The sequence below is a fragment of the Tenebrio molitor genome, chromosome 5, assembly GCF_963966145.1.
Source record: "Tenebrio molitor chromosome 5, icTenMoli1.1, whole genome shotgun sequence".
NCBI lineage: Eukaryota > Metazoa > Arthropoda > Insecta > Coleoptera > Tenebrionidae > Tenebrio > Tenebrio molitor.
Window position 1 is genome coordinate 12,116,983 of NC_091050.1, and position 10,881 is coordinate 12,127,863.

The window sequence follows — 10,881 nt, forward strand, 5'->3', positions numbered from 1 at the left end:
GCGACAGTCAACTGTCAAATTTCCTTCATTAATGTGGTGGTGTTTATTTTTCTGAAAATTAGTTAATTAAGTGCTTTAATTATACAATTTTCAAGTGAATTTACCGTGATTCGACTTAATGAAACCCGATCGGTCGTTCTAGATACCCCAAAAATTTCCGCATGTCGTACGGCCACCGTGCGTTAGTTATTTTATTTATAAAGACGTAATTTGAAGGTTGACTGTTTGACATATTAATTAACCATCATATAACAACAATATCGGATTGCTCATTATCTTCTGTAATACCCTCACATATTCGGAGATAATGATCCAACTCGTGTAAAACTCGACCCGTTTTAGGGATGCTCCATGCGACCAAATCAAAGATTAACTATTATTGATAAATTATGTGATAAATCTTCTCTTAGTATAATAACGTAATGAAGAAACCGGAGTTGATTTGTTTGTTGTGTTTGCTCCAGTATACATCAGCCGAAATCTATGCCATTCGATTTGTAAGTTGGTGCAAATTTGCCCAAATCGAGTTGATCAACTCTGTTTAAGGATTCCCAGTTTTACTTTGAAGAATTCGAGGATGCCCCAGCAACCTTCGGCAGAAAACTCTCAGATGGAGGTAAGTGCAAGAGTAAGCTATTTCAAACCACTAGGTCACAAGATTTCCTTATCAGAGTTTACAACATGTTTTGCTAAATTTAACCTTTCCCAAGGAAAAATTGCAAGCTTCAATTTATTCCCAATAATTTTTAACACGTGTTAACCGCAGCAAGCGCCGTGGAACATGTTGACAATTTATTTTTTAAATAATAAAAGTCCATTCAATTATTTTAAGACCGTTTTAAGTATCTCCAGTTGTAAACACGTCCCGATTTTGTTTTTGTACTCTTGGTGTGGTCCAACAGATGAATGGTTTGATTAGTCACGGCTACCGAATGTCGACCAAAAATAGTATTGTATCTGTATTACGATCGTAACGCAATAATTCTTATATTGCGGAAATAAAACAAATGAAATTAAAACGCACATGTGAAAAATATTTTCCTAAAGATTATTGTTATAAGATAAAAAATAAATACTCTCGGTAAATATGTGCTTAAAATATATTGTAGAAGATAAAATGGTGTAAAATCTTATCAAAATTGGGCCAGTTTTGATAAGTGATAAGAAGACAAGCCATTTGTGTTCCACAACCGTATTAGTCAATACAATGCCTTGACGTCATCCCGAGATTACTCACGAGTAATTTAAGGATGGATCAGCTTCTTCACTGTTTACACATCGATAGCGAATAAAATAAATAAAAATGAAAATTAAGGAAGTTTTTATATCGAGTAAATGTCACGGAGATTCAAAATTTTAAAATTTCAAGGTCATCAGAATCAAAATAATATCAAGGACAACAACGAATTATGTTGGATTGTGAAGTACGGATAATGTAGGCAAAATTTGATACTTTGACGATCTATACTTAGATAGTTTTAATTCACTAAACAAATTGTACCTTGAACAGTTTTAGAATTTTTCCAGAGCGACCTTATGATGATATTTTTAGCTGACGGATTTAAGGTATTGGGTGATTCAAAACGATTGTGGATAAGTATGGCAACTATGTACGAAAATGTATGTGGCAACTGTGGGTGGGGTAGAGTTGACATTTGTATGACATTTCATAAGCGTGCATTTGATTTTTTTTTATACCATTGCACATTGACTTGACTATTTTCAAAATTGCGCGACTGTGAACTGTCAAAGAAATGTCAACTCTATCCTACCCACACAGTTGCCACATACATTTTCGTACATAGATGCCATACTTATCACAATCATTTTGAATCACCCAATATATGGGTTAATTTTTCTTTTTTTTAAATAAATATGACACTGGGTTTTTTCGCTGTAGTTGTTTGTGGTACTTAAGTCCATTCATTTTGTATTGAACTTTTGAAGGTCAAATAATTTAAATTTTGGCACTGTAATTATGTTTTGTAAATAGTGACATGCATATAACCAACATAATGTGATTTGGCAATGCTCAATTCAACGTTTACGGTGTTTACCTGCATGTCACTATTTACAAAACATAATTACAAAGCCAAAAAGTAAAATTATTTGACCTTGAAAAGTTCAATACAAAATGAATGGACTTTACTTTTAAGAAATGAGAAATATTTTCGTAGCGCGAATCTTTGTATTGGCTCAAGTGATATAAAATCGCAATCTCAAATGCCAATATGAATCAACAGAGTTGAAAAAAATTGTACATTTTTAAATGTAGAATAATTATGCTACAGATGAAGAAAAAAGGATTTGATTTTTAACAACTTTTTTTCCAAAGACGAGAAAATAAAAATCTTGTATAATCCAACTCATTTTTTATGAGAAATTTAAATAAACGCACAAGCCGTTAAAATTTAATGATGTAAGCTTTGTTCTGAGTTTTAGTACACATTAAAAAAAATTCGTTTGCGAATGGGGTTTAAAATAGGTAATGTGTTGTTAATATTTTATAGCTGCTTACAGAATGTCTATGTACCTTATTTTTTATCAGGCAAAAAGGACAATTAACATTGGTCCTATTATATTTTCAGCTGAAAAATCGTCCTTGACAACTACGAATGAATGTCGTGAAAACAGTTAATAATCCTTTTTGGTGCACAATGCACAATTTAAAATTTAGTAAACAAACGAATTTTTCTGGGGTCGAATCTTGCAGCAGAGTTCACCGCTTCCGGCTACGCCCCTGCCCCTTCGTTACACCCAGTTAAAAAAAAAGACCATTCCAGCAACAAGAGCTTGCTGCCAGCGATAACGAGGCAAACAACTCGCTGGTATCAAAATTTTCGAGGTCATCGTGTCACATTTATCAGCAGCAGACCGTTTGATTTTTTTCGCTCGTCGTAATGCCTCTCCAGAACAAAAACTTTATCTATCAATTTCGGAATATTTTCCGCCGTAAACACGCAGTTCCTTGAACCGCTCTCCAGACACAGATTTCTTGTCGCAGTCATCCGCGGCATTCTGGTGAACGCCGATCCCCCGGACGGTTGCACGAGCGCCCTGCAGCCGCCCCCGCCCGACGTGGAGAACGAGACCGGCAAGTGGGTAGTTCTGATGCCGAGGTACAACGACGTCCGGAACTGTTCGTTCGAGCAGAAGGTCCGCACCGGCCAGGCCGCCGGCTACGACGCCGTCGTCGTCCACAATGTCCACTCCAATCAGCTGGTTCCGATGTCGGCCAAAAACGATACGGGCATCTACATTCCTTCGGTGTTCGTGAGCGAATCTTCCGGTCTGATGTTGAAGAAGATCTACGCCGATCCCAAGTACTTCATCGTGATCACGGGGGAGTCCCCCTTCAACATACAGACGCACCTGCTGATACCTTTCGCTATCGTCGTGGGGATATGTTTTATCGTGATGATCATATTTTTGGTGAGTGGGTCGAGGAGTTGGTGGGGTGAACTGTCACATTTTTCGATTCAGGTGGTCAAGTGCATCAAGGACAGGAGAAGGCAACGCAGGCACAGGCTGCCAACCTCGACGCTTAACAAAATACCAATCTGTAAATACCAAAAGGGCGATCCTTACGAGACCTGCGCCATCTGCTTGGACGACTACATCGAGGGCGAGAAGTTGAGAGTTCTACCGTGCAATCATGGTCAGTGTTGAATGTTTGTCGCTTACCACGGATGTTTCTTACGTCGCAGTTCTCTGTGAAATTTAACAAGTACATACAGTGTGTAGCGTAACTACTGAACGATCAGGTTACTGAAATAACTTGAAACACCTTAATTAAGACTTTTTAAAATGATGAACGATGAAAAGTGCAAAGTGACAGATGTGAGCTGTCAAATGTCAAAATTTTCAGAGGCAACTATGATGTAAGAAACATTTATTCTAAGTGAGAAAAATTGTCTACGGCTGTCAAAAACGGAGAGATAAAATTAGCGATTATTGCGATCGGGAAGACTTTGGGTAACTTTCTGGGTTTCAGTATACCACACGAAGTGCATAGACCCGTGGCTGACGAAGAACCGGCGTGTTTGTCCCATCTGCAAGCGCAAAGTGTTCGCCCACGACGAACCCCAGCACGACTCCGACAGCGACACGGACGCCGACGACACAACGCCGCTGATAAACTCCAGCAATCGAGGCACCCAAGGGGGCACGTTCCAGGAGCAGAGCGAGAACCCGATCCAGAGGGCGGTCCGGTCCATATCGCAGCAGTCCGGAGCCGTGAACTTCGTGACGGCGTCGGACCACCACAGCATCAACGGAGACTACCAGAGCTGTAACACCTCGACGACGGAATCCGAAGATTGCAACCTGACGAGCGGTACCGAGAGGATGTGCGACACCCTGGACGAGGTCCACGTGCACACTCAGCCCGACGCGTCGAGTAATGAAGGCAGTACCGACGTTCACGTATGATTTGTTTTTATTTAAATATTCCTCTATAGTTTAGGTGCTTTATGAACCTTCTAGTCTTGTACGAGAAGATTAAGAATTATATAGGATCACGGAACGTGCTGGTGCTATCTCAGTTTTGTTGAACGTCTGATTAAATTTATTCTCTGACTTTTAGGTATTTAATGTTTTTACTGACTTTCGTTATTTCTGTTGACTCGAGTCTGGAGTGTTTCACTTAAACGTGTAAGGGGCGCCAGCTTAGCCAAGGCCTTAAGTTAACGTATTTTCTCCATTTTAAGTGAAACACTGGCAGAGTGAATTCGTCCCGACAAGTCTTGTCTACTGAACTAGTTGTAAAAGGGGCGGATGCGCTCTCGAAGTGGCACAGCCTGTGTAACGTGTAAGCTTATAAGGAAATATATTTTTGATGGTTAACGTAATAATTGTTTTCATTTGATTATGGTTGTGATTACGATAGAAGGCGCGTCGATGCGAGTTTCCGTTGAGTCGATCCACATTGATGGCGGTTTTCTTTGTTTTGTACATTTAATTTAGGTGTTAGTATTTATTGTTTATTCTTATTTTTAACTATATGCCAAAGTGTTAATAATAATGTTCACCTAGAGAGTCTCTTTATCCTGACAATAATATAACCTAACCTAAATGCACTTCAGTTTGAGAATTATTGTCTAACTCACGAAGGGAATTACACCATTTCCGAATCTCTCATTTTTACCCTTTTTCTTGTGACCCTTTTTCCGCGAGCGAACCAAACCGCAGAACATTTTCAGCGTCAGGTAATAGATGATTTCCACAAGACTCAAGATGCTGAAACCCAGACACAAACCCAGAAGACCGCCGACGTTTGCTGAAAAACACAAAACACTTTCCAACCAATCGTCTTTTTGTAGAGACAACGCACACAAGACTTCGGTAAATCCGTAAATTTCGCTCTTAATTTGCCTCCGAAATCTGTTCTCTTGGAAGAAAAAGTGCAAGACGGCCATATTTTTTCTGGAAATGACCGATCAGTGTGACGTATTTTGTGCGTGTGCCGGTTACATGAAGTACTCCTCGGTGACGTTGTCGAGAAGATATTTCCTATCCATCTGGACCAAGCCGCTGTAAGTTCCAGATTTACCGAAATTCATCTCGTAACAACTGGGTAAGCAGTTGCAGCTGGACCTGAAGAACAACACTGATCAGTTCTGGTTAAAGCGAGGTTGTTAGAGGTGGTACCCGTTCCCGTAGACCAGTTCCATGTCCTCTGAAATTATCTTTTCAATTAATGCTCTCAGTTGAGGGCCACGACTTTACCTTTTGCTTCTGCGGCGCACTTCTCGTCGCGCTTTCCGCAAACTGGAACAATCTTGCTTTCTGGTTGGGTAAGAAATCAAAAACAAAATAAAAATGGACGCCGACGACCGGATTCGAAAAGCGAAATAAATCTGGATAAAAATAAAAAATCGAGTGTCACAAAAACGATGAGAATGAATCTTTGGGTATGTTGTATGCAACCAGTAATACATCAGAGGTTTTTTAAGGGAATGTAAATTGTAAACGTATTATTTAATCGAAAGCGCTATCATTTAAGTTGACTGATGGTGGTGAGTATTAAGGTGGATATTGTAAAAAAAAAGAAAAACCACTATGAAACTAAATTGGTGCGTTGTTATGCCAGGAAGACACGAGTGGTACCAAGTGCAGCAGTTCTAGCGGCACTTACTCGGTAAGTAGTGGGGAATGCAATGACACATGTTCAGTGTGTGATTGGACTGACATTCTAATCTGCAATTCCGTTTAGTGTAGCTTCTAAATTTAAAGAAATTATTTCCTTGTTCCTGAGAGTCGGAGAAATGTACCTGAAGTACCGCAAAGGGCGCTCGTCTTGAAAGAAACACTGTCTCTTCTCCACATCCACATCTCTCAAAGACGGAGTCGCCTCTCGTATTTCCGGAAGAATGGCGAACCGAGCCTCGACTCCAGGACTGACCAAGAAGCCGAAGTCGGCAATTTTGGGGGTCTCGATAGGGTTGGACAAGATAATCTGGAACAGTACCACTTGGAAATTGACCAGGTTCCCCCCCACGAAGTAACTACTTTGAAGCCGATGCTGTTGGTGGACGAACAGAAGTAGTTGTCGACTTGAGCGTCAATCACAATTGTCAGACCCAGATGGGTGCCGGCACCGATGGGTCGTATCGGGGTGGTACCGAGGTCCCCGTCGTTGATACTCGTAAACCCTTTTTCGGGACTCCAGTCGTAGATTTTTTTGGACGAAGTGTGATTCAAATAAGTTATGTCACCCCTGAAAAGCCAATCAATGTTTGGATTAGCGGTGTTTGGTACTTACGGGTTCCTGAAAATGTTTTCAGCCGGCAGTCTATTGAACGAACAGCAGAGTCCCTCGTCGGTCAAGTCGTTGTTGAAGTGTTCCTCACAACTGACTTTGTCGCTTTGCCAAAAACACGACTTCACGGTGTCAGTGCAGGACTGGCCCACCTGAAACACTCGAATTATTTTTGTGCACCTCGGAGGGCCCCCCGTACTCGTATCAAGAAGTTCTGCACGACATCCCAGCCCGGCGCCTTACTGTCATCCCCGAAAGTGCTATTGTAGTTGCAGGAGTCGCTGAGCAGCTGCTTCTCCACCGCGTTACTAAAACCCACCCTCTCATTCTCAATCTAAACTTTCGCAAATTATTTTACTGTTGTTTGAGTATCCGCTCGGCTTCTTCCCGTTTCACTTGGTTCATATTGCAGATGGTGATCGCGGGAAACGGGATCTCGTTGAAGGTGGCGTCCGTGGGGTTGAACGCGACCAGAACCGGGTTCTCGTTCCACTTCTCGAAAATGTTAGTGATGTAGTACGAAGCGAAGGCTAAGGCCGAGGCGAACGCGACGAACCAGAAGATCCTGCAAAATCGATTTGGAGATTTAGAGCGACCACCCCAACCACTACCTTTCCCCGATGGACAAGTTGGTGTCCCCCACGTAGCGCAGCCCGTGCAAAGTAGACTTGTCACAGTAATTTTCAAACTGGTGGAAAATCAATTTTGTCGCGTTTTTGCTGCTCTCCATTTTGGATTTTCTTGTGCTGCAACGAATCGCGTCGTCACAGCTCGAGAGTGTTGGATACTCACTTGACGTAAGGCTCCAACGGCAAGGCCAGCCCCAAGTCTCGTCCTTCATGGTGACTGTCTCCCAGTCTGAAGACTGACGAAGACACGTGCGAGTTCCCGTTGTGTTGCGTCCAAGGCCCGTGGTGAACCTTCCTCGGCCTGATCATGTTGTTCTCCGACCTGAACATTTTCCGGGTGCTTTTCTTCGGGTAGAACTGGACGATAATCCTCTTCTGGAAATTTCCTTCGTCAACTTTGTACGTGACATCTTCGATGACAGGCATTATTCGATCAGCGTGCACGCGTTCGAATGACGTTGCACAAGACTTTCTACAAGTGATCGCGGTGATACACGACCGTTTTAATTATGGTTGCGTGTGATTAATCGACCGGGTACATCGTTAGCGAAGAAAGGAGTTTAATATGGAGTACTGATTAGGTTGATTTTTGTCGAGCGGGGCCGGCAGGCAATTTAATTTAATGTAAACAAATGGACAGTAAATGTCGCTTCTGCCTGTTTTTGTCAACTTCATGCAATTAATCTCTATTTTTAACGGGAATACTCGGTAATACGTTTTTAATGCCCGTATCAGCCGGATAATCGCCCCTGTTGTGGCAAATGTCCAATGTAGACAGGCCCACAAGACAGATATTATCGCGACGCCCTCACACAACAAATTAACAGGACAAGGTCTTCACCAGCAGAACTAGTTTAATAGAAAAACTAGGCAACCCTCGATACACTCGCTCTGCTCCCCCCCACTTTGTTCCAGCGCTGTACCTCACTGTACACAAAAGCTGAGCGTTTTTTTGCATGAGTAGCCGCCACAAGAACAACATAATTCTTCGATGATAATCGCTAACTAAACTGTCCTTATCGCCGTGCTAAATTATTATTTCTTTGAGAGAAATTTTTATGTAGATCAACCACGCCACCGACCAGATAAAATGACCAAACAAAGCGAGTTCAAGTTGTTTTTGAGTTTGCCGAGAAAAAACGAAATTTACTCACCTGTGAGGAGTGATTTTGCACGGAGACCAGTCCGGGTGTTAATGTGTTTTCAAACGACATAAACCGACTGGGCTGTAGGAGAAAAAAATTCCGTTGGTTATTCTGTTGCATGTTGTTTTGTTTAATTTGCATGTTTGTTCGAATATACGTACCTACCACTTATAATTCGTTAGTGGGTAACGTGTAATTTTTCAAAAGAGATAAATGTTGGTTGTCTATGTGCCAGGCGATTACTGTTGGCCTCTTTGTGATTAGTGTTGTCTGTCGGCGTAATTGAATAATAAATCTTGGGTAAATCGTTAGGGTGGCGAGGTTACTTCTCTCTACTAATTCCGGATTAATTATGCATCGACCTTTTTTTAACAACAGGAAGTTGTTTTTGTTTTAGCTGACATGTCAATTATTTTCACTTGATAAACAATAATTATCGATCGGTCTGGTAACTTTTCCATCTGGGTAGTTTTCCGTAATTTGATTTCAGTGGAATCGTACCAAGATAAAGGGAAGGCTACGGTAATTACTGTTTTCTTTTGACGTAATAACGCTGATTGGTGCTGAAGGAAAAAATAACACGTGTTTGACTCGTAGTTTAATTAAATTGTTTTGTATTTTCTACTGAAAGTGAAATTTCATCGCATAAAGGTACGTTTCAAACTTGTCTGCCTTTTTTTTTCAGAGATTTTACTTACAGGCTCAGGTAAGATCCTATTAGGTCATAAATCTTAGACGGTCGAGGTTTTTACTTCTGGAATTGGAATACTTTTCAGGTGGAGGAAGAATTCAACTAGAGAGATAAACGTTGAATGAATGTCATAAAAGAATTTATTAAAAAAATAATATCATAAATTAGACGAAAGGACACGCAGGATTTATCTTTTTCTTTTAACTACTTTAAATGTTTTTAAGTGAGTTCAGTTGTTATGTTATTGTGGAACAAATTTATTTAAATAAATGATTAATTGATTTTTTTTTCAATTGACTTATTTTAGAATTTGCTATAAATAAAATGTAACATCTTTGAAGTTTATTTATTGACTGTCATTTCATTCTACTTATTAATTATTTCAATAATTAATCATGATTTACTGCCAATTTTATTCAACTGTTCCATTAATGGAATTTGTAATATGTAAATTAGATGTTCTAAGTGCTAAATTTTTTCCGTAGTTTGCTGTTAAGATATTAATATCGATGTTCGATGTAAATATTAAAACAAAAATTAGGCGAAAAATGTGGAAGGGCTGAAATTGTTGAAATGTTAAAAAAAGTTATATAAATTGAAACTAACTATCTTCTTTATTAAAAAAAAATTAGGTAAACCTAAAGAAAGAGCAAATAGATGTTTTACTCTATTGGTGTTTTATTTTTTGACTAATATAAAAACAATATTAGGGAAGATCACAATTACAAAACAATCTGAATGTTTTGAAGTGTCAATTCTTTTAAAAAATACGATAAATCAATTTGGCCTTTTTAAAGTAAAATGTGTGTTTTCAGGGAGTGACTCATTTTGACGAAATTAGAAGCATCATTTATAATTTGGAAAAAAGGTATTCCTTATTGACTGATGGTATACCAATAATTGTTGCTTTAGTTTTCCAATCTGCAAATAGATTTTCTTTTAAATCAATTTAGAATTTGAGCAGACCTTTGTAGAAAAAATAATTTTGGCACGGGAAGAGATAAAGATAAAATTGGATTTTATGAAAAAAAAAATGAAACGACTATAATTTAACATTCAACGTCCAGTCTTTATGAAAATTTGAAACAATCAGGAAAATTATCTTCGACATGAACATAACCTTACTTACTCAAATCCAGACGAGTTGTTCATTTTGTTGTTTACTTGTTTACAACACGTTATTTGTAATTTTTCAAAACTAAACTATAGCAACAAAACAAAACTGTAGAGATAATTTCAGTGCATTTTTGTAAGTGCATTAAAGCGTAATGCAATTTTTTAAATGTCAAAAAACAAAACTGTCAGCCATCGTTGCCAATTGTTGATAATTTTTTAAGATTTTTCACGATCAGTTTTATTTACAGAAAATGAAATCGTCACAGATTTTGCCTGGTAGGTACGCTGAAATCAGATCTAATTACATCAAATCATCAAGTAAATTTGTAATACCTAATAAGTAGTAAAATAGAAATTTTATTGAATAAATGTCGGATGAAAGCTAGGATCATATATTTTTTACGGTTGGTAGTAAACTATTTTGATGTCATTTGGTGTCTGTCAGTCAGTACATATTTCAAAAAAATGTTCAAAATGAATGCAAAACGTAAGTATTATAGGTATTTAGGTACATTTTATTTTTCGATTAGATTGTATTGC

General features: G+C 39.0%; 2 protein-coding genes across 3 annotated transcripts; one reads left to right on the plus strand and one right to left on the minus strand.

Annotated features, from left to right (window-relative positions):
* The first annotated feature begins 25 nt into the window (after window positions 1-25).
* LOC138131617 (E3 ubiquitin-protein ligase RNF13-like) lies at window positions 26-5,035 on the plus strand. The gene is made up of 6 exons (XM_069048734.1): window positions 26-281; window positions 343-497; window positions 547-616; window positions 3,005-3,432; window positions 3,484-3,658; window positions 3,995-5,035. Exons 2-6 carry the CDS (start codon window positions 423-425, stop codon window positions 4,429-4,431), a joined length of 1,185 nt encoding a protein of 394 aa, XP_068904835.1. The 5' UTR covers window positions 26-281; window positions 343-422; the 3' UTR covers window positions 4,432-5,035.
* Window positions 3,483-10,524, minus strand: LOC138131612 (pickpocket protein 28-like). Of its 2 annotated transcripts, XM_069048724.1 has the most exons (15): window positions 10,355-10,524; window positions 8,544-9,327; window positions 7,553-7,764; window positions 7,372-7,506; window positions 7,119-7,325; window positions 6,960-7,068; window positions 6,764-6,912; window positions 6,511-6,718; window positions 6,273-6,457; window positions 6,137-6,222; window positions 5,728-5,787; window positions 5,650-5,677; window positions 5,473-5,595; window positions 5,333-5,424; window positions 3,483-5,278 (listed from the first exon to the last, which is right to left on the minus strand). In XM_069048724.1, the coding sequence occupies exons 2-15, from the start codon at window positions 8,673-8,675 to the stop codon at window positions 5,100-5,102; spliced, it is 1,905 nt and encodes a 634-aa protein (XP_068904825.1). In that variant the 5' UTR covers window positions 8,676-9,327; window positions 10,355-10,524; the 3' UTR covers window positions 3,483-5,099. The 2 variants fall into 2 exon arrangements, with proteins under 2 accessions (XP_068904825.1, XP_068904827.1); XM_069048726.1 differs by lacking the exons at window positions 3,483-5,278; window positions 5,333-5,424 and having other exon boundaries at window positions 5,728-5,858.
* Between the last annotated feature and the right edge of the window lie 357 nt (window positions 10,525-10,881).